The following is a 23,753-nucleotide window of genomic DNA, read 5'->3' as shown; positions in this document are numbered from 1 at the left end:
CACTCTCTCACTCCTAAGTCTGTGAACAGCCTGCTCCTCCTCCAGCCCTGCCTTCTCTGACACATCCTCCACGCAGCAGTCTGAGGGCTCCTCCAGAACCAAAAGCCTTCCAGAGAATTTCCAGATTCCTTGGCTCAGCATTCCATTGTGTAAGAGCTCTTGGCCAGGCTCCTCTCTGTCTGTATAACCTCCACTTCCAACCTTGTTAACTAGGATGAGCTCTGCTGAAAGCTTTGCTGCACACCTACTATGTGCAGGGCTGAGGGTCAAGGCTAAAGAAGAGACATGCATTAATGGAACACAGAGCCTGCCCTCAGGGAGCTCACAGTCTAGCAGAAGGTGAGAATAAGGAGTCAGATACAAGGGGTCTTGTAAGTGCTACAAGGACAGAGTGATGGTGCCCAGCAGAGGGTTGGGCTGGGTATTCAGCATTTGCCAAATAACTGAATGGATAGATGGGTCAATGGGTTGATAGATGAGTAGGTAGGAGGGTGAGAGGGAGGCCTTTGTGTAGTTGGAGCAATGGATGATTGAATGGGTAGATGATTGGGAAGGTGGGTAGATAAATGCACAGATGTAAGGATTGAGTGAATAGGTGGGTGGGTGTGCAGATAAACAGATGAAGAAATGAGAAGATGAATGGATAGATGGGTGGATGGATGGATGAGTGGGTTGGGGAGTGGCTGGATGAATGGACGCATGAAGCAAAGGAAGGCGGGTAGGTGGAAGGAGGGGGGTGACTGAGAATGTGACTCCTAGTAAATGGCAGCTCCAGGACTCAAACTCAAGTCTAGGAGACCACAAGAAACCCTGCCAGTTGGGACTCTGCACCGTCCTCCTCTTCTCTCTCCGTGATCGTCCTCAGCTTCCCTCCATCTCAGCCCTCCTCACAAGACCCTCAGCTCCATGCTTTCCACACTTTCAGAGCTTCAGGAGATCTCAGGGACCTTCTGAGCCTCAGCACTATTGACCTCGAGGGATGGAGGACCCTGTGTTGTAGGCTGACCTGTGCTTCCAGGATGGCTGACCTTCACCCACTGGCAACCAGCAGCACACGCTGACGCTGGGAAAAGGTAGAAGGCAAAAGAAAAAAGAAGAGGCAGAGGATGAGATGGTTAGATAGCATCCCTGACTCCGTGGACATGAACTTGAGCAAACTCTGAGAGATACTGGAGGACAAAGGAGCCTGATGTGCTGCAGTCCATGGATGGGGTCAGAAAGAGTCAGACACGACTTAGCGACTGAAAGACAACAACGCCCAGTAGTACACCCTCCCGGAGCTCTGACAACCAACAGTGTCTGCAGACATTGTCAAACCCCGTGGGCAAAACCACTCCCGACTGAAAATCACCATTGATACGGCTCAACCCTTTGCTCAATCCTGTTTTTGTATTTTTTTTTTTGGTGGTGGAGGGGGATGAGGAAATTGAGATGAAGACAGGAGGAGTGACCACCTGAGGTCACAGGGCTTACACATGGGCTGGGTCTCTTCCCCTAGCCCAGCCCCCAATATTCACACAGAATCTCACAGTCAGCCAAGCCTTCTCCTTCTGCTTTCTCATCTATGTACAGGAGCCAGATAGAAATGGGAGCCCAGAGAGGTCAAGTGGCTTGCTCAGCACCACACAGCAGTCAGCATCAGCGTCAGGATTTGAACTTGCGGGGAGACAGGGGACACAGGACTCCCCAGGGCAGCTGGGGAAGGAAACGTGGATGGCGGCCCCATAGGAGAGCTGGAGGGAGATGAGCAGGAAGACATTCTGGAGGATTAAAAAGACATATCGATTTCTCTTCCAGGGAAACTATTGGGGCCATTTGTCTCCCAACAGGACCGGGAGGCAGTCTGAGGGAGGTGACAGGTCAAAGTCGGCTTCTGACACGAAGCTGCAGCCCAGGCAGGTCAGACAAGTAAAAATCCAATCGTGTTTTAAATGCCCCAGGAGGGGGGTGACTCTTCATTAGCCAGCCAGCCCTTCTTCTAATCTGCCCACTTTATATCAGTCACAACGAGGCTTCCCAGCTGGGCTCACCTGGGGGCTTTGAGGGGCTGGTGACACAGCCCTGGGCCCCCGCCCCAAGCCCCCTCAGCCGCCGCCAGGCTGGGTGGTCTGGACAAGCACTTCCCCTCTCTGAGCCTGGGCTGTCGAATGGGCAGTCTTGAGAGGGACCTGAGCTGCACCCAGCAGCACATGGGAGGCCCTTAGGGATCACCAGCGTCCTCTCTGGCACAGCCTTCCAGAATCTAGACCCCGAATGTCCCTCCGTGCTCAGACCCCACTCCTCTGGTCTCCCAGCCCAGACCCCAGACTGTAATCAGTGACCTTGGTGACCCCCAGCTTGACTCGGAGCCTCTGACCAGGTTGTCTCCTCAACTGGGATATCATGCCCCGTCCCCCTCTTCTCCCCCATCGAAGTCTCTCCTGCCCCGCTCCTTGTCCACGGAGGGCTCTTGCAGCTCACCAATCAGAACAGACTGACCAGCCTCCTGGTGCCCACAGCCCACTCAGGGTCCCTCTGCCCAGTCTTTACCCCATTTTTCTTCACTGGAGTATGATCTGGGTGTGTGGTTCTGCCTCCCCCATCAGATTGGGGTCTCTGGGGGCCAAGGCTAGGTGCCAGGCCTGGAACACCGTGGCCCCACCCAACATAGCTAAATAGCCCTCCACTTTGTCTAGGACAGTGTCCAACACTACTGAAGCTGGGCTTCGCTAAATGCTTGTTGAATCGATTGATCTATATCTATTATAGGTGGTTCCTGCTTGGTCTCCAGACCCTAATCTCTCTCCCTCAAGCACCTTCCATTCTGCTCCAGGAGGAACCATTCTAATAAACGAAATTACACATGCCCTAGCCCTGCTGGACATCCTTCGGCGGTTCCCCAGTGCCCACAGATGGAGAGTAAGCTCTAACCTGGCATTTCATATCCTACTATCCCGCCCCTCCTCACACCACTCCAGCCACACTCAACTCCTCCCTGTTCTCTACACTAGTCCCCCTGCCTAAAACACCATTCCTCAACTGCCCTCCTGGAAAACTCCTACCCATGCAGCAAGACCCAGCCAAACGTCCCCTCCTCCAGGTAGGCTTCACCAACCCTCCTAGGCTGGGTCAGGGGCAGCTTCTGCACCTGTAGCTGTTTATATAGACATATCCAGGTGATACTACCTGAGACTGCTCTGTGGGCTGGGCTCTCCCTGGCCCAGTCAGGCTCCTCTGACTGGCTGTCAGGTCCACCCTGCTGATCAATGAGTGTGCAGCATCCACTCTGACCACCATGAGCATCCCCAGGGCACAGTTTGGTGCTGACTTGTACTTCTGAGAAAAACAACCTTCTCTATGCCAGATGGAGGGAAACGGACAATTTCCCAGACATGTGCTGCTTCTTCCAGCAACATTTGCCATCCGTCTGGACGTTCCCTTTGGGCCAAGGCTAAAAAAGGAGGAGATACCCTCCCCGAAAGAACCCCTTCCCCAGCCACGAGCAGGCCCTGGCCTGAGAGTCCTGGGCTCCAATCTGCGCTGACTTTGTCCACTACTCAACATGTGACCTCGGGCAGGTCAGGCTCCCTTCCTCAGCCTCAGGCTTCCCAGCTGTAGAATGGGGAGCTAGCCGACTTCTGGCCCCGGCACCGCACGGAAGAAACTGAGAGTATCTGAGAGGTCGTGCTGAGTGGGAAAGTACTTTGTAAACTGGGAAGCGATGAGATGCCTGCGCATTGGAGAGAGTCAAGTGAGAGCCATGGGCCCAGCCCTCTGAGACCCCACTGGAGGAGGAGACAAGGCTAGCCACCAACAATCCCCCGAGGCGGGAGGCTAGGGAAGGACTGTGGGAGTCTAGAGAGGAAAAAGCTGAGATTCCAGAAAACTTCCTGCAGGCGGTGGCCAGGAAGCTGGTGCTGGTGGGGCTGGCAGGATTTGGCACCATGGAGACTGGGGGAGAGGGTGTCTTGGGGGGCAGACCCAGCGTAAGCAAAGACGGGCAGGCAGGGGTGTCAGGAAACACCAGCAGCGTGTTTGGGCTTCAGGATAGAGTGTGTGAAGGCAAACAGCAGAAAGGCGGCTGGAGGCCAACCAGGTGGATGGTGGAAGGCCCCGAATCCAGGCTAAGTGAGACTATTCTGGGGGTGAGAGAGCCGCTGAAGGTTTCTGAGGGAGGAATGAATAAGCAAACAAATGGAAGAAGGCAGCGAGGGAGGGAGGGGGCAGGGAACAGCACTTGACTGATGACAAACCGTGTCCACACCGGGAGCCCAGGACCCCCTGAGGATGAAGGCAAGTGGGGAGGAGAGAGGCATGCAGGAAAGTGGCACTCATCGGAGGGCACTGCGCTCTGGGCTCCTGGTCGGGGGTTCTCTCCACCGTGCGGGAAAGAGGAAGGAGGATGATGCCAACTGTCAGTGGGGCAGGAGGGGTGAGATCCCAGAGGCCACCTGTTTAGACAGGAAGAGGTGGAGAAATACAGGCCCAGGTTCCCAATTGTCCCGACCCAGGGAAATGGCTCAGGACAGGAGGGGTGGGGGCTAGATTAAAGAGGACTTCCTGACAGTCAGTTGAGAGCCCCAGAAGACCCAAAAGGTACTTATCAATTGGTCCCAGGCCCTGTCTGATGCAGCAGAGAGGCAGCCCACCAGAGGCAGGGGGATGGACTAAATGACCAGAGCAGGAGCAGCAGGGTGATGGGAGGGTGGTGACGACCCATTTCTCTTCCAGTGGCGAGGGCTTTCCAGGCCTTCTCCCCCTCACTCCCCAAACTTCATGCTCTCCCTCCATCCTGCAGGAGTCGGCACCTCTCTCAGCCCAGCCCACAGGCTTCTCAGACCATCATCCAAACATGGGACCCAGCTGCCCGCCAACCTTGAGAACCCTTGTCCTGAGCCAGGTCATCCAAGTCACCCCAAGTGGCTCCCTGCCAGCTCCAACATCAGCTCCATCATCAGCTCCAAGGTGCACACAGCTGCTACCCCACACTTAACAGTTTGCCTGGTCAAAGCTTGCCCTGGAATTTTCACTGGAACCCCTGATATTCCCAACTAGGGGTCGCTGAAGTTCCCATCTCACAGATGAGTAAACTGAGGCTCAGCAAAGACAAAGGCCCCTTGGCCAAGAAGGTCATCATTCATGCTCAGCCAAGCTACAGTCCCTGGGGTCACCTCTGTGTCCTTCCAACACCAACCCCAAGGTGGCCATGCCTCCACTCAGAACGCTCTTTCCAGCCCCACCAGCACCCTCAGCCACCAGCCTCCCCAGATGCCCTCCCATGATGGTCTCCTGGCTAGCATCTCTCCAAGGGAGCCAGAGTAACCCTCCACTGCACAAAATGGCCATAGTTGGCCTCTGTATGAGCCTGGTACATGGCAGGCACTCAGTAAAGGCTTGCCGACCCAGCTCATGAATGGGTGAGTGAAGGACGGATGAACAAGAGCCTGTTTGCCCACCTCAGCAAATTCACGGAAACCTCACAGCAAACAGCACAAGGCTTGACACCGCAGGGCTGTGATGAGCAAATGCACCCTGTCTCTTCCTGCCTGCCCTGTGATGACCCAGGTCAGGGGGTCTGCAAGGCCTCAGCCAGGTGGGCCACAGATCCCCAGTCCTAGCAGCAGAGCCAGGCAGGGCACCAGAAGCAAACAGAAGTGGGACGGAGGAGCAGATGAGAACCAGGACCACAGCCACGAAAGCACAGAGCAAGTGCGCCCACCCACCAGGAACACGGAGCCCCGTCCCCGCACACCACGGGGACACTTCCTGACAAAGGCAGCAGGGAAACGGGCACCCCAGGCAGCCCCTCCTGCAGACAGGGAGGCCGAGGGCGAAAGAGGGGAAGTGACTTGCCCAAGGTCACGGGTAGCTGGTGTCTCCCGTTTCCCAGCCCAGGCTGGCGCCCTCTCTCTGCCCAGCAGAGAGGCAGCCTTCACAGCCGACTGGTTCCCACCATGCATGGCTGGTTCACACAGCAGCAGAAGCGCTGGCTCAGCGCAGGCTGGCATGGGGGAGGCAGCAGCAAGGGGCATGCGGGGAGGCAGTGGGCTGAGAACACTCCTCCGGCGGGGTGGCCCCTGGCAGGGCACAGTGAGGTGGCTGCCAAAGGTAGTAGCTGGAACCCAGGAAGACCCTCGTCCAGCCGCCCGGAACTGCAAAGCATCCTTGTTCCGGTGGAGTGTGGAGAACCTGTCTCCAGCCTCTGAAGGTGGCAGCCGTGTCCTGAATAAAAGCTGAGCCTGGGGATTCAGAGAGATTGAGGCTTTCGTGCTAGCTCTACCACATCCTGGCTGTGAAACCTGGATAAAAGTTAGTCACCCTCTCTGAGCCTCACTTTCCCCATGTGTAAATGGGGCTCTGACAGCACCTACCTCCTGGGGGTGGTTATGAGGGTTAAAAAGGTGATACTGTAGGCAAAGCATTCAGCACAGTTTAAGTGCCAGCTCTTGTTATTATCACCACCTCCCCTCCCCTGAGCCCACCTCTGGGCTGGACACATGGCTGGGTGCTTTGCAAGAACCATCTCTAATTGTCTTTAATTGGCCCATCACAGAGATGAGAAAACTAAGGCTCAGGGAAAGGAAACTCGAGTGCATACAACCCACCACTGGCCGTTCTCCCACATGCCGCCGGTGACATGCTTAAGAAAGGCTGTCAAAGTCTAATCAAGGGTGGAAAACGGGTTTCAAACTGATTAGTCATGCTGCCAAGGGTGCCCTGCTGGAGGACGCTGTGATCGATTAGCAATGTCTGCACGGATGAGGGCATGGGTATCAGCATGGTAACTGGCACAAATCTACCTAAATCACAGAGATAGAATCTGATTTTCCCCAGAAACAAAGCCTTCTGAAGGCATTATGTTCTATCTAAAGATGTGATGCCCAGTGTCTTGGTGAATCTACCACGAGCAGTGTTTACTCAGATGTAAGTGAGGGCCCTGATCACTTTTGGGCACAGGTAATAAGAGTGATAACCACATGCGTGGCTTTCTACGTTACAAAGATTTGCTTTCCCATGTGCTAGTTATGTACTGCTTTGGTCTTCAGTGCAATCCAGCAAAATGGGTAAATAACACCTCTGTTTAACAGATGGAGAAACTGGGGCTCAGAGAGGTTAAGAAATCGGCTTGTGGTCACACAGCAAATAACAGGCAGAAGCAGCCCATGGGTCTGTCTTACTCTGGTCCCCAATGTTTTCCACGTGCCACCTATCCATGAGTCAGACAGCACAAGGAGGGGACCTCCCTGGCAGTCCCGTGGTTAAGAATGTGCCTTCCAATGCAGGGGATGTGGGTTCGATCTCTGGTCAGGAAATGAATATCCCACACACCATGGAGCAGCTAAGCCCAGGCACTGCAACTCCTGAGTCCACACACCACAACTACAGAATCCCTGCACCTCAGCAAAAACACTGCATGATGTAACAAAGACCCCATGGACGGCAACTAAGACCCACGGCAGCCAAAGAATAAATATTTTTTAAAATAAATTAGTTGATTCAAAAAAAAAAAACAGCACGACGGACCCCCTGACATTTCAGATACAGAGTCCTTCCAGCTGAAACCCAGCTGACAGTGTGAGCTTAAGGCCCAGGCCAGGTAAGGAACGGCGCTGACCTCTGCGTGAATGGACCTCTGCCACCCCGGCTCGCCAGCTTACGGAGGGTCCCAGCAGCCTTCTGTCTCTCCAGTGAGTCAGGAGGTGACTCAGGGCCTGCCTCTGGGCTGGGGGAGGAGCTGAGTCAGGAAGCACCAAGTTTCAAAGGGCAGCTGGCTCTGAGCCAGGGCCCCTCAGCACCAGGGACACCGGCACTCAGAACAGTCTGTCCCGGGCAGATCTCCCACACTGCCCTGCTCCCACCCAGGCCTGCGGGTCAGCCTTTCCCTGCTGGCCTGACCCTGACACCTCCATGTCCACAGTTCCTTTGGGTTCCTGATGGAGAGCAGATTCCTGCAACGTCTGCAGGTGCGATGGCTCACTTTTGGTTGTCGCAATAATGGAGGGATGCTCCCTACCAATATTTAGGGATCAGGAAGAGCAAAGGTCCTGTGCTGTGCAGGACAGCTCAGACCACACAACACCATCACACTACAAACGCCACCCCTGCCCGCACTGAGGAACACTGGGTTACGCAATGCTCCTTCCCTGAGCTCGCTCCCAGGAAGGAGGGGCGGGAGGGAGGTTTGTGGCTGGGAAAGAATCCTGGAGCCCTCGGCACGGGATCAAAGAATCCCACTATATCCCCCCAAGATTCTAAAGCCCAGCTTGAGTGCCCCGTGATGGAGCCTCTGCTCTGTTCACTATGGAGACATGTGCCCAGTGAACCCTGGAGGAGCACCCACGATGTGCCAGGTACTGTGCTGGGTGCTGGGGTCCTGCAGTCAAAAAGACGGGCTCGGTCTGTGTCCTGGGCACCTGACAGCACCCTGGAGGAGACAGTGTCAGATTCTGAGTCCCATACTAGCTAAAGGACAACAAGCTAGAGAGGTGGAGGAGAAACCACAGAGGGCTGCCCTGAGGAAGTGACACTTAATTGGGGATTTGAAGGATGCAACAAAGGATTTGGCCAGGTGAAGAGGGAAGGGAAGGCATTTCAAAGGAGAGAGTGGTGAGAAGGCCCTGAGGCCTGGAACAGCAGGGGAGGCAGAATGAGGGGAGCGCGGCAGGGCCTGGGGGCTGGTTAGGACTCTGCTCTGTGTCTCCAAGACCACGGGAAAGGGTGAACAGTCTTCATCAGGGGGTGATCCAAGCAGAGGAGAGGCAGCAAGTGGAGGCAGGAAGCTCTGTAAGGAGGCACGGTGGGCAGAGCCTCACCCTGTGTGTCGGGGTCACCTGCCAATGGTCCAGGCCCACGGATCCCTGTCAGGCTCTCATCACCCCTGTGGTCACCGACCCCCGAATGACTCGATCACTGGGAGCTGGGCCACTGGCCAGGGTCTGACTTAACTCTGTTTCCTCTTGCAGACCTAAAGTTCACACCCGAGGGCTTCCTGAGCCAGATGGACACTGCACTGACCCCCCACGGTCATCAGCAACTTCCAGAACATTCACATCAGCAGGACGCCAGGTCCTCATCCGTCAGAGCTCCATGGTCCAAGATCTCCCAGGCCCAGCACCTGAGCTAGTTCACCAACACCACAGCCTCTCAGCCTCAGTCCAGGCCGCAGGCCTCCTGTCCAGAGGGACCAGCGGGGCCCCGGGCAGAATCCAGATAAACCCAGGCCCCACAAAGGATATGGGTTACACACCATCTTGATGCACCAGTTCCGGGGGCTAGTGGTCTGTCGCAGGCAGAAGAAGGCAACAGGAGCCAGGTCCGGGTGAGGGACTTCCGGGTCAACTCCATCCAGGGGCTCTTCTGGGCCAGGAGGGGAGGGAGGGGGGCTCTGGGGCCCCAGCTGCTCCGTGACTCCGGGCTCAGCCACCGGGGCTGTGGTGGGGGAAGGGGGCAGCGGGGAGTTCTCAGCCATGTTGGTGCTGAGCAGGGAGCCCTGCAGAAGAAAAAGAGGCGGCACTTGGCAGGGGGGGCGAGCCTGGCACCCGCCTCCCTCAACAAGGAGACACAGCTCAGACAGCCCAGCCTCAAGCCCCGCAGACCCCTCGCCCACACTCTGGCTGTGAGGGTCAGAAGAGTCGAGGGCCTGGCGGCACCCAAGTTGGAATCCACTTCCAGGCTGGTGGTCTTGGGGCAGATCTGGTCAACCTTGGTGAACCTCATTCAGAGGAGAGGAAATGTGGAGAGAATAAAACCTTCTTAGAACACAGTTGTGATATTTTTGTAAGGTTTTTGTTTTTTTCCAATGAGACCAGAGTTGTATATTTATTGCATCATTGGAGGTAAAGAAAAGTTACAGGAAAAAGGCAAGAGTTATTGGAAAGACAGGCATTGCCAGGATGACGCGTGCTACAAAGCAGAGGTGCCGTGGCACCTCTAGGTACCTGGGCAAGCTGGGGTGGAATCAGGGCAGACTTCCCTGAGGAAGTGACCCCTGAGCTGAGACCTACAGGTGAGCCCGGGGACACCCCACCCACTGCTCCACAAAGCTGAGAACCCAGAGAGACCTCACACACCAGCCTCTTGGTTTTACAGCTGGAGAAACTGAGACACAGAGAAGGGAGAGGACAGACACAAAGTCAGAGACAGAACTCCATCAGGGCTGCCTTCCTGGGTGTCTCAGAAGGACCCTCTGCTTGGTTTAATGTTCTGCTGTCACAAACTTGAAATCCTTAATACTTTTCCATCAAGGGGCCCATATTCTCATTTTGCACTGGGACCTGCAACTGACGTAACTGGTCCTGACTTCCACTCAGAGGTACTTTGACAGCCTGGCCTCATCTGATGCTCATTACAACCCCAGAAGCCTTATTGGGCCCATTTAGCAGATGGAGAAACTGAGATGGGAGGGGCATGCCCAGGTTACACCTGGGCACAGGCTAAACTAGGGCACGTCTAGAGGCCAGAAGCCCAGCACCAGCCTCCGGATTCAGTGACAACTGACCGTGGCCTTGCTCAGCCCCCTCCAAAGCCAGTCACGGGCAGGGTCTGCCCCTGCCCACATCACCCAAGAGGTTAACAATCCCTGAATCCTCCCCCAGGGGAGTGTCCTGGGCCCTGACACCCTAGCAGTGCCAGGCTGGGCAGTGGGAGTCCGTGGTACCCACCCAGCTGCCACCTGTGGCTGCTAAGCTGTCAGCTGGGCCACCCAGAACTGATACATTTGGACATTTCTCTGGCTCTTGGGGGCAACAGGCAGGAGGTGGCACCTCCTGCCTCTTTGCCCGGCTGGTCAGCGAGGCCGAGTTTTCTCCTGAGCTCAGAGCTTTGCTCTTGGTTCTAGAAAAACAGCCATGGGCCTTACATAAGCTCCCAGGCACCTCGGCCCGCCACGTGTCAACCACTGGGCAGAAAAACATCCTCCCCGGGGTGGCTGCAGGTCTGCTCACGGCTGTGCCAGCCCGAGTCCACCACTCCCCGCACTAGCCCCGCTCTCCTGCCAAACATTGCCTCGTCCCATCTTGGGGCACAGGCTGCCTCCTCTTCCAGGCCTCTGCTTACACGGCTCCCTCTCCTGAGAACACCCTCTCCCCATCTCCCATCCTCCCTTCTCCCAGACACTCACGATTCATTCATTTGCCCAACACTGATTTCCTGAGCACCTACTACATGCAGGCAGTGTGCGGGCTCAGGGGGCTACACTGGGGAAGAAGCCAGACTCGCCACCAGCCTTCATTCAGCCTTCAGTCCAGCAAAGGAGAGAGGAACATGGGTCAATTCATTTTTCTCTCTAGGCTTCCAAAGCTCTTATCACCACCCAACATGCTGCATAATTTATGTATTTACATATTTATGATTTAGTGTCTGATCTCCCGACCTGAAAAGGGGCTGCAAGAGAGCAGGGACTGTGGTCTGTGTCATTCACCCCAGCGCCTGGACAGTGCCTGGAACATAACAGGTGCTCAGCAAACAGTTGGTGACTAAATAAGTAAAGAGTACTGGGAAGTAAATAAACAAGGGAGAAAGGTGGGCTCGGGAAGAACCCATCTCGCCCTGTAAAGAAAGACCTTTACCATAAAAACAATTGGAGGCACCAGCCGTGGGTGCTCGGTAGGAAGAGGCCTCCAGGTACCAGGAACAGCTGGTGCATCCAAGGAACAGAAACGAGGCCAGTGTGGCGGAGCTGGTGCCAGAAAGGAGGGATCAAATTGAAGAGTTTGGCAGGGCCCGTTGTGAGCCCACAGAAGGAGCTTGGGTTTTAGTCCAAGTGCAACAGGAAGCCACGGAAGGGTTTATGCAGGGAGTGGTATGCTTGGGGCTGCTTTTTAACCCCACCGCTCGTGGCTAAAGGGAGAGTAAGTGGAGAGGCAGGGGAGGACCAGAGGAGACTGGGAGGATGGGCTGGGCTTCCCTGGGATGCTGGAGGAGGTGAAAAGAAAGGGGTGGCTTTGAGGTATATTTTACAGGCAGGAGAGCCTGCCCTGGCATTGGCCCCGATGCCACCTCGCCCAGCTCCACCAAAGCCCTGCCGGGAATAGCAGAGGTGGTAACGGCTGCCGTGGCCTCTGGGACCACACCGAACCGCCTCCTCTCCTCGCTCTCAGCTCATTCCACTTGGTACTAACTTGCTCTTTGCCTCACCTGGCCCCGTGGAAAGCTGTCACACTGTGTTGTCGCTTGCTTTCACGCCTCTCCTCCCACCCCGCAGGGCTCTTAGAAACCATGACTGCCAAGGCCACCAATCCACTCCCCACTGCCCCAGCCAGCCTCCACCCTCTGACCTGCTCCCCCGGGACCCTCCAGGCCATCTCCTGCTGGCCTGCTCCCTCGCAGCTGCCCAGGCCATAGCTCTCTGGCCAGCTCCCCCTTCCCAATCCCCTCTGCTCTGTGCCTGTAGCCCAGCTCCTGTCCCCAGCTGCTCATGCGTCTGTGGCTGAAGGTTCTTGGGGAGTTGACAGCTGGGCCCCCCTGGGCTCTGTCCTGTCTGCAGATGGAGCCTCAGAGAAAGTAGACCACTCACCTTAGGTGGTAGGCAGCATTGATGAGTTCAAACTCAGGTCCATCTGGCCCCAGAGTCTGAGCTGCCTCCACATTCAGAGCCTCCTCCCTCTAAGTGCTCCCAGGGTGGCCCCACAGGCAGTGGTGTGTGACTAGACTGGCCTCCATGACCAGGGGCAGGATCAGGACCCCACTGTATCTACAGCATACCCCCACCCACTCCTGACTCCACTGGCCTCTTGGAGCCTCAGTTTTTCTCTCTATGAAGCTCAGCCTTGCTCCTGCCTCCCTCTGCAGGCTCCTGCGAAGAGTCAAAGTGACAGATGGAAAGATGCTATAGGACCCATGAAGGTGGTTGCCCAAGAAGGTATGGAGCCAGCTGTGTCATCCCCAATGGCTGTCACCATAACCGTCTCTTTGCTATCACCACCATCTCCACCATCACCACCATCTCCACCATCACCACCACCACCATCATCATCTCCACCATCACCACCATCTCCACCATCACCACCACTACCACCACCACCACCACCATCATCATCATCTCCACCATCACCACCATCTCCACCATCACCACCACCACCATCATCATCTCCACCATCACCACCACGACCACTACTATCACCACCACCACCATCACCATCACCATCATCACCACCACCACCACCACCACCATCACCACCACCACCACCATCACAGCATCACAGAGGCTCTGACTGAGTCTGACCCTGTACCAGGCAATGGGAAAAGGGCTTCCTATGCACTGTCCATGTTGATTTCCACCACAGCCCTATGATATACACACCATGCTTAATCCTATACTTCATAGATAAGGAGACTGGGGACCAAGGAAGTCCAGCAGTGCCTGAAATCATTCAACCAGTATAGGGCAGAGTCAGGTTCCAGGCCTGGTCTGCCACCCCTGAGCCCAAGCCCACTGAACCATCACAGGCACCACCTTGGGACAAAGAAAGGCGCCCTGGAGCCAGTCTTTCCCTCCTAGCTGAGTCACCAGGCAGTGAAGATACAGCCGCTGGTCCAGCCAAGACCCCCGATGTGGGCAAAGGCCCCTCGAGTCTTACCAAGTCTCTGGGGAAATCTGCCTGCCAGGGTCTTTCCGCAGGTACTCCAGAGCCTTTAGAGTATAGTATGGGGAGGCCTTGTTTCTGCAGAGCTCAGAATCCTGGTGGAGAAGAACCCAAGGCCTGGCCGGCTCACCCAAGCCATGTGTGTACATGTTTGTGTGTGTGTTCACAGGTACACACAGGCCAGCAACTTGTTTATCCCTTTGTCAGCAACCACACATCTGCTAATGTCACAGCTCCAAGAACAACAGATTTATTTTGGGAATCCTAGAATCCAGGGATCTCAGAATCAGAATATCTCAGAATCACCCAGAACGAACCTTAGAGACCCAAAATATTAACTATGATAACCTTACCCTCTATCATGTGTGCTTCCGAGCACCAGAGCTGGAAGCCACGACTTGTATCAGAGTCCCAATTCTGACACCAGCTCACCTTAGCACATGACAACCTGGCAGGGACCTCGGATGCCCTGTCTATAAAATGAGGCTATTGGCTGTTCTGTGTGGGAGGATGAATGGGGTAACACACACATCAGCACCTGACCACGCCACCAGCCACTGAGCCTGTGATGGTTTCCCAAGCATGTTAGCGCATCAGCCACAGAATTCCAGAACGTTGTAACTCAAGTGTCCCAGAAACACAGTGGCTCCAGATTTCTACACAAGGAATTTCTGAAAAGATTGAGACCCCAGAAGAGACCTAATCATCACCACACACATTCACCAGCACAAGATAACACAATCACAGTCACACACAGAGACATACCTACAATCACACACTCACACCACACCCAGTCACACAGACAGATGTCTTACACATTGTCACAGTCACAGACACGCGCACACACACAGACACACACTCACCATGATACACACACACAGACACATTCACTCACACAAACATGCACGCACACACTTCACACACTCATTATCACACCCACACAGACACACACGCACAAACACCACACTCTCCAATGCAGAGCCTGGGGAAAAGTCTCTATGAGGTTGCAGGAAACCTGCCTACCAGAATCTTCCAGCTGGCGCCTCAGAGCCCCCCGCACCCTCTGTCTGCTCCTTCTTCCAGATGACAGCCCAGCAGATGTGTGACAACCGCCCGCCCACCCCCAAACCTCATCTGCCCCAGGCCTCTTGTCACCAGCTCCCTCATCCATTTCTTGGGTGACAATTTCCAGGTCATCTGTTCCTTGGGACCTCTCCCCAGTCATGCGAGAGTCTGCCGACTTCCCCCCTGCAAGGGCTGCACCAGGTTTGCACCACGTCACCCAGGGTAGAGCAGACAGGTCCCCTGCCTGACTCTGCAGAGATGGAGAAGGAACTCTCTTGATGCAGTTTGGGAGCCCCAGAGCCTAGCAGCCAACCCGGTCAGACTGAAGCAACTATGAGGCATGTGGTCCACTGGTCTCCTCTGATCTTCTTCAGAGGAACAGCAGCCAAGTCAAGCCTCCTCTAGCCTAAAGAGGAATGGCTGAAATCTGGCCTCTAAGTGCAGGACCTGACACAAAACTTGCTCTGGTCTGGCCAGCTGAGCCTGCCCACATACTGCAGTCACCTTGGTTCTGTCACCAGAATCAACAGCTTGCCCTCCTATCCTTGCTGCATTAGATGAATTGGATGAGCAACCCCTCCAGGACGGCTAACAAGACACAGCTAACACTGTTTGTTGAGCACTTGCTATGTGCCAGGCACTTCTTTACAAACCAGTGAAGTAAGCACTTTTGCCCTCTCCAATTAGAGGTGAAGAAATCGAGGTACAGAGAGATGCAGGGATTTTCCCAAGGTCAAGAGCTACTTAGTCAAAGAGCTAGAATTTGGATGGAGGGGGTTCAAATCCAGGTCCCCAGTTAAAGGGTTGTCCAGGCTGGGCTGTAGACCAAAGGCTGAAGTCATGCTCTCGCCCCAGGACCCGTCCATGTGTCTGTCACTAGGCGTCGTCATTTGTTCGTCGGCCCTTGGCCTCATGACAAGTCCCAGCAAGTGGGGCTGTGTTTGAATCTCCATTCGTGTGTTTAAACATCTCCCAGCTGGTGACTCTGCTGATCATTTTCCAGTCCTTCTGCAGGAAGTAGGGCCTCGGGTCTTACTTCAGTGACCCAGTCAGGGTGACAGTGGCCCCTGACAGAGGAAGAGCGTTCTAGCAGAAAGAACCCTGGGTCCGGAGTCCCAGCTCCATCTGCTCTGCATCGTAGTCACAGCAAACTTCATTTCTCTTGTATAAAACGCAACACAGGGTCCTTTCTCTATCTCTCGAAAGGGACAGCAAATGGGGAAGGAGACTCAGAAAGCACTTTAATGACAAAAGGCAGGTTCTCTGTACCAGGCCCCATGCTAGGCACTGCAGAGACATTTCTAAGCCTCACAAAAATCCCTTAAGGTGGATGCTATTTTCCCAATTTTATGAGAAGCCGATGCTCCCATGATGCTAAGTGCCTTGCCCCTTGGGGGCCAGGCCTGTGACCCTGGACTGGCTCATGTCTCTCCGGGCTGGGACAAGAGCTGAGGGACCCCGGGAGGAAGCCTGAGTCCCTGGACCAGTGGCGAGTGAAGGGTAGCCTTGACTGTGCATTAGGGCCGGTGGTCAGCAGTGAGAAGGAAAACCCTGACACTCTTCTCAGCGAGACTGCCCAGGCCAGAGTGCAGGAGAGGGGGAACTGGCAGAGTGAGGGCCTCCGAGATGAAGGGAGAAGGTCTGCAAGGCAGGGCCAGGCCTGTGCTGACCTTGGCCCCAAAAGACTGTGGCCTCCACCCTGGAGAAATCACTTGCCTCTCATCTTCTCCTGCTCAAGGAGCCCCGAAAGCTTCCAGCACTTGCTCCCAAGTACCCAAATGCCTCTTGCTTCCAAAGCCTTCCATGATCTGCACCCTTCCCCACAGGTGCCAGACACAGCCTGGTTCTCCTTTCTGAGAGCGCACGAGAAAAGCAGGCCCTATGACCAAGTGCCCACATCTGGGCACCTGGCAGGAGGGATGCCCCAGACCCCTCCTAGGGGCACAGATGCTCCAAGCCTTTGTCTGTTCCCTTCTGTTCACTGCTACGTCCCTCCAACGCCCAGATTGGGGCTTGGCACATAGTAGGTGCTTATCAAACACAAAAGAGAGAAGGAAATCAGATTTGTTTTCTCGCCTCCTTAGACTGGCAACCATGAGGGGGAGAGACTCAGCCCACATCTTCCTGGATATGAGGATCCACAGACCCACGAACGTGCAGACACACAGACCCATGAACCCACACGTCCACCGGCTCACAGACACTTTCCACCCACAGACCCATGGACCTAAAGGCTCGCAGACCCACACACTCACACATGCACAGAGATCCACAGATGACGGAGCACGGGCCCACAGACCACACGCTCCCAGCTCCCTGGGCGGTCTCTAGGCCTCCAGCAGAGCTGCATGGCGGACTCCTGAGGGCAAGAAGGATTGAGGGCACTAGCCAAGAGCACCTCCTGGGAACTTGGGGGAAGAAAAGGCTCTGCAGAAAAGAAGCAGAGGGCGGGAAGAGGTCAGAAAGGAGCAAGGGGAAGGGCAGACTGAAAGGAAGCGGGGAGCCAGAAGAGGAGAGGGGATGGAGGCGAAGGGAGAAGAGCGAGGCACCCCCTGCCGCCCCCACCCAGCCCGGCAGCCTCTCTTTCCAGACATAGTTTTGAGCACACTGACTGGGCATCCGGTGAACAAGGCGGCCCAGGAGGAGACGGGCATGAACCAAGGAGCCTCACGAGAGCCTGTTGTTAGTTTGTGTGCCTTCAGAAGCTGCCGGGGGTGGGAGCCCCTCAAGGGTGGGGGAGGGACAGAGCGCGACCCAGATGCAGACTTTCCCAGGGAGCCCCACTTGGGGCACAGGGTGAGGGGGCAGAGATGTCAGTGGAGAGGACAGGGGGAGGTGAGTCGGAGGCAACCCCCCTGCTGCGGGTTCGGGATGTGGATCTGGGTCCAGGACCCCTGGGAGGCTGCGGTCACACGCCAGTCCCTGAAACTGCTCCCAGCAGGCTTGTCTGGAGCCAGCACCAGGGAGAGGGAGAGGAGAGGGGGGTGGTTCTGGCAGCTACCTCCACCCCCACCTCCCCACCCAAGGTCAAGGGGAGTCAGGGCACAGAGAATTGCTTCGTGGTGCCCCCTGGTGGGCCTAGAAGATGCCCTCTTGGAAGTGCCTGGAACGGAAGTGGAGGAAAAGGGGGCGGAGGACCTCCATCAAAGCAACCCAGAGAGACCTTCAGCCAGGCTGGCCTCCCCTCCCCCAAGCTGCCCCCCACGGAGCTCCAGAGGCAGACTTGGGCAGCTCTGAGCAGCCAGGCAGGGAGCGCAGAGGTCCTGGAGTGGTAACCAGGCCCCCCAGGGCTAGGGGTGTTAGGGGGCAGGGGGAGTTTGGGGCCAGCCAGCTTAGCACTCCCTCCGGATGGGGCTCTTCCCTTTTCCTCCCCCAGACTGTAGCCCCAGAATTGTCCAGGCTCAGTGCCACCTGCCCTGTCACCCCCTGGGTCCTCCCCCTCTGGGCTCAGCACAGATGGTGAAGGAGGAAGGGGACAGGGAGGTCTCTAAACGCCCCAGCCCAGTCCCCATCCCAGGCCTGGGGGCCTGAAGCCTGAACAGAAAGTTTGTCCTGAAGGGTGGACAAGAGTTTCCAGGGCCAGTCCTGGGGGCTGAGGGGAGACACTGATCTGAGTGGTGGTCTGACAGCATGGACAGAGCCCGAGCGTGGAGACTGCGGGGAAGCAGTGCAGCGCCTCGGCCAGACCCTTTCCCGCGGGCCCCGGCCCACGGACCCACAGCTCCATCTGCACAGCACTCTGGCCCGAGACAAGGCCAGTATCTGCTGGCTGAGTCGCAGCAAGAGACAGCAGGACAGACCAGCTCCCTGGTCAGGCCATCCTGAGCACCCCAGCCCCTAGGACGCCGTCACACGGCGTGTCGACATGTCAGACCTGATCACACCCCACAGCAGACGCAAGCAAGCTTCCTCTCGCTTCTCTCTCACCCGCTCACACACACACACACACACACACACACACACACACGCACGCACGCACACACCTGGCCCCAGATCACAGACTCCCAGGGCCAGAATACAGCTCTGGGGTGTCTCCAGAGGCCAACCTCATTCACGGCTCCAGAGCCCCCAGGACCCTGAAGGGAAAGAAAGACAGAAGCAGAGCATCTAACTGATGCCTCAGCCTGGGCCCATCTGAGAGTCCCCTCCCGCCAGGCATCACGCCCTCCCCGCAGAGGCCTGCCCACCCCTGCCAAGGCCTCCTGCCCCCCCACATCCTACACACACACCACCCAGCACACAATTAAAACCAGTCATCATAAACACTTATTATATAACCAGCCCCAACCTACTGAGGTTTCCTTTTACCCCCTAGAGTCCCAGCTCCGACCCCCTTCTGGCTTCCCACAGGGAGGCTCTGGGCACCCTCGGGGTGCTGACCAGGGAGGGGGCCGGCTCCCACCCGGGCCTTGAGGAAAGTTAAACGCTGCCTGGGATTCCCCCATTCAACCCCCTGCGGCCGCCTTGCCTCCACCAACACTCCCAGCTCAGCTCCCTGGACACGGGCACGAGCTCTGGTCCCGCCGGCCGCAGAGCCGCAGCCGCGGAGGGACAGCGGGATAGACGGACAGACAGCCTGGGCAACCCCCCCCCAACCCCCGGCCGGCAGCCTGACTTGTTGAATAAATTTCTGCAGCGCTGGCTCAGCCGGCTTCAGCATTGGCACGGAGAGAACTTTCGTGGCCTTGGAGAAGGGACCGGTCAAAGTTTCCCGTCCTTCCTCCCAAGGCACCTACCCCCAAGGCATGGGGTGGGGGGCCGATCTGATGGGCACGCGCGGGTGGGGGGACCGGTCCCCAGAAATAAATAAACGCCCCAAGAAAGAACAGTACGCGCCAAGAAACTGGCATTGGAGCGGAGCCCTCCTTCGCTTCCCCTTCCACCTCCACCCCCACCCCCACCTACCTTGGCATGGACTTGGGCGGGCCACGGGGGAGTGGGGGGGTCGTCCACGTTAGAGCCGCTCCCCCGAAGCCGGAAATCGAGGGGGACCCGCAGCCCCTCCAGGCGCCCCCCGCCAATTCAGGATCAGCTGAGCCCCTGGGGCGCTAGGGGCGGCGGGCGGTGGGCGGCGGGCCCCGGGGCCCGGGCCATGGCGCGGGGAGGCGGCGGGCTGGCGGGAGTGTCGCGCGGTTCCGGCAGGCGGCGAGAAGCCGGCAGCGCGGACGAGCCGCGGACGGAGCCGGAGTTGGAGCGCGCGAAGGGCGGGCGGGCGGGAGCGCGGCGCTCCGGGGCCGGGGCTGGGGCCGGGGGCGGGGGCGCTGCGGGGACCGCGCGGCGGGCAAGTGCCCGGAGAGGAGCCCGCGCGGGCGGCGGCCCGGGGCGGGGGCGCGGGGTCGGGGTGGCGTTCCTCGCCCGGCTCAGCTGGTCTCGCGCCTCGGGCCCGGGCTCCAGGAGCGGGGTCTGCGCGCGGCGGGGGCTGCGGAGGAGCCCGAGCGCCCGGCGGTGCGGGGACGTGCGGCGGCGGCGAGACCGAGCCGCGCCGCGTGCGAGGCAAAGCCGTCCTTATACTGACACCAAATGTCTTCGGGGAAAGCTGCAGGCGCGGGACGCTGGAGGGGGGAGGAGTGGAGGCGACAGACAGACTGACGGTGGCGGCTGGTGAGCCCCCTCTTCTCCCGAGAGGACAGGAAGCCCCCCTAGCCTTGAGGCCACCTCCTCAACATTCAGGGTCGTGCCTGGGGGAGGGTTCTATCCCCTCCACATGGGGGCTGCGTCATGCATTAAAAAGGGAGGGACCCCATTATTGACCCGGTGCCTGGTTGGCCACATTACTGTCCAGATTCAAACCGAGATGCTGTGAGAAGGGCGGGGAGCGGGTCTTTCACTGCCCCAGTGAGGGGCTGCCCGTCTAAGACCACCAGCTTTTCCAAGCTGGACTCGGCTTAGAACTCAACTCCAAAGGTTCACTCCACAACCCAGGCAGCCTCCCCTGGTCTCATCCACACCCAGCTTCTTCCCACTCTTCAAGGCTTAGCTTAAAAGCCACCTCATCCAGGAAGGCTTCCAAGAGGGCTCTCAGGTGGAAGGAAGCCTCTCTCCAGCTGCAAATGCCCCAGCCTCACCACTTCCCTCCAGAGAAGCGGGGACCACAGGACCCAGAGGGGTCAGAACCTCTGCTCAGCTCTCCCACCCCCACTTCATCTCCTTGGAGGCTGGGTGGGGGCAGGGGGCAGGGACACCCTGCTGGGCTGGGGTTGTGGTGAAGGGATACTGAGACCTCCCCTGGAACCACTTAGTCTGTTCAATGGACAGAGAGTTGGAAGAGGATGCCTTCAAGCTTGATCCCAGCTCAGCCCCTTCCTGTTGGAGGGCCTTGGGAAGCCCCCTGAAGTCTCTGAGCCTCAGGTTCCTCTTCTGTGAAAGGAACACACAGATTCCCCATAAAAGAATTTAAGTTCATGCTCTGCAGAATGAGAAGAGTCTAAAAAGGGTTTAGCACCGTGCCTGACACATAGTAGGTGCTCAACAAACATTGATCGCTCCTTACCTTTTCATCCATCTGGGGAAACCAGACAAACCTTCATCACCAGACCACAGTGCAAGGTCATGTAAGCACACACCAGCCTGGGCGGTGGTGTCTCACAGGCATGGACTGAGCAGGCCAGAAGGCGTCCGCGGGCGGGATGGATTTATTTCGGAACAGAGTGGGCTGCAGATCAGACATCTCGGGGAAGACCTCATTCAGGGCCAAAGGCTTGCACGGGACCTCAAAGGCACGTGCAGGATTGAGATAAGAGGAGATGAGGTGGGTGGAGAACTGGCATCAAAGAGGGAAAAGGGACATGTGCAAAGACTTGGAGGTAGGAAAGAGGTGGCACAAGCAGGCGCTCCATGCCCTGACCGGCTGAGTGCCCAGCTGGACAGCCCCGGGCTTAGGAGAGTGAAAGAGATCAGACAGAGAGGCAGGGAGAAGATGCCAGCTACTGCTCGCTTTCTCTCCAGTCTCCTCTGGCAACGTTTTCATAAAGTTCACAGGCTGGACCCTGAGAAGCCAGCAGATGGTGAGTTCTCAGGACTGGGGCTTTTCCATCACAGTCTCCTGAAGTGAGGGCCCAGCTCCCGCTTGCATACCTGGGGTGATGTAGATCTCACCACCTCCTGGGACAGCTCCTTTGTTCTCTGAGCAGCTCTGATCATTCATGGTTCTTTTTCAGATTGAAGGAGACATTTGCCCCCCTCCATGATCCCAGTCCCCTCCCTGTCCCGACAGGGTTAACACCCCCTCCCCAGCCTCCTTCAAGCGTCCACACTGGCAGGAAGTCCTGCTTTGTGTCCAACCTAAATGCTTTCTGCTTCAGCAAAAACCTTCATGGTGCATTCCTTCACTCTCTGCCCACCCCACCACTCAGCATCGGGATGGGCTCTGTGGACATGAAGGGTGCACATAGACTAAAGGTCATGGAAGCGGTGTGGATGAGGGGTGACCCTCAAACATGCTGGGGGATGGGGTTTCAACTCCAGGTCTCCACAAGAAGCAGGGCTGTGCCAGTCCCTCCTGGAGGCCCTCGCTGGCTGCAGGAGCTTCATTTATTCATTATTGCTATTTATATTGTGCCTGGTATTTGCAGAAGGCTGCAGCAGCCGCACACACTCATCAGGCCCTGCCCTGCCCTGGGAGCAGGGGCCTCTCAGGCCCCTGCCAGGAGGTAAGTGAGCTGGGCCCTGGCCTGGAGTCCCCTCATGCACCCACCTGACAGCTGGACCAGGCTCCCTATCTCCTCCCCCAGGACAAAGTCTAGGCCTTGTTGGGTCCTCACACTGCAGCAGCTGCTGAGCAGAGAAGCCCAGACTTCTCTCCACCCCTGAGAAGAACTTTCTAGCAATTGTCATGGCTGCAAGAGTAGGGAACATCTGTCAGTGGGGATAAGCAAGCTGGGACTAAAGGAAGCTGGGGTCAAATTCCTGCCCAAGGACATGAGATGGGTCCCCCACCACCACCCTGGCCTAAAGATCCTGAGAGCACACAGATTCCAATTTCCTCAGAATCCACACTGATTTATTTCTCAAACACTTACAGAGCATTTATGTGCACCAGGCCCTGGTCTAAGCCCTTGACAAATATTAATGCATTGAATCCTTTCCGCAGTCTTGTAAATCTTCACTACTATGTTACAGATGAGGAACCACTGGCAGAGGAAAGTTAAGTAACTTGCTCAAGGTCACACAGCTAATAATTTGAATTCAGGGGGCCAGAGTCTGTACTCTTCACTAGGCTCCTGGATTCTAAGACTCAGAAACTCTTAAGAGTCAAGGTTTCAGGGTTCCAAACAGGCAGAGTAACCCCACTTACTAGAGCAGGGAGAAGATGGCCTGTGATACCCTCACATCGGCCACCCCACACCCTTTGAGTGCATTCCCCCAGGGCCTGGAGAGGAACTCCAGTTCCTCTCTTAGTCCAGCTCCCTGGACACCTAAGAACCAGGCCCTGGGAGCAGCCCACCATGGGAGCAGCTAGAAAATCAATGGCAGAAAACAAACTTCAACATTCCAAGAGATTTTATTAAGCATCTATTGTACCAGGCCTGTGCCAGGGCTGAAGATTGTGACAAGATGGAAAGGTCCAGAAATGCTGACTGTGGATGAAACAGGGAGGAGATTTAGAGTTAGTTTCAGAGGGAAGGAGGACCAAATGCTGGGCCTCCCAGGAGCAGGTGCTTGATGGGTTCAGAGAGGCCAAGGTGGACCCAGAGCCCAGTCTGGAGGATCGTGGCTGGATTGGTCAGGGGAGAAGAACTGCAAGTTTCAGAGGGGAAAGAGCAGAAAGTGATGGCAGAAAAGAGGAGATGAGGAGGTGGAGTCACAGCGAAGGGGAGCCCCCAGGGAGGAGCCCCCAGACAGGAGGACTTGGATATACCAGTCCCCTCTCCCCACAAGCCCCACGGAAAGTTGCTATATGCACACGGGCCTTGTGAGAATGGGGTTTTCAGTGTGGGGCTGGATTCCCCAGAGCTGATGTGCACAAGGCCAGCCCTGGGCAGGTCAGCCAGTCCATCCCCCAACTCGATTAAGCTGATGGAGGCAAAGGTCAGAGCCAGAGGGGCCCAGGAGGATGCTGGCAACCCTCCAGAGTCACTGGAGCCCCAGGAATTCCACCCAAGCTGGAAGGTGGGGGAGTCCAGCCTC

The 23,753-nt window shown here is 56.8% G+C and overlaps 1 protein-coding gene across 1 annotated transcript in view; it reads right to left on the bottom strand.

The window, feature by feature from the left end:
- The window catches only part of CACNA1I (calcium voltage-gated channel subunit alpha1 I), a 111,728-nt gene extending 102,280 nt beyond the window's left edge, over positions 1-9,448 (bottom strand). Inside the window, exon 1 of the mRNA XM_081590202.1 lies at positions 9,216-9,448. Within this exon, the coding sequence (XP_081446328.1) occupies positions 9,216-9,448 (233 nt within the window). The remainder of the gene's footprint in view (positions 1-9,215) is intronic.
- Positions 9,449-23,753: the final 14,305 nt, after the last annotated feature.

This window comes from Giraffa tippelskirchi, chromosome 4, assembly GCF_054371585.1.
Source record: "Giraffa tippelskirchi isolate mGirTip1 chromosome 4, T2T-mGirTip1v1.2.pri, whole genome shotgun sequence".
In the NCBI taxonomy this organism is placed as follows: Eukaryota; Metazoa; Chordata; class Mammalia; order Artiodactyla; family Giraffidae; genus Giraffa; species Giraffa tippelskirchi.
The sequence above is the reverse complement of the archived record's forward strand: the minus strand, read 5'-3'. Positions and strand labels throughout refer to the sequence as shown.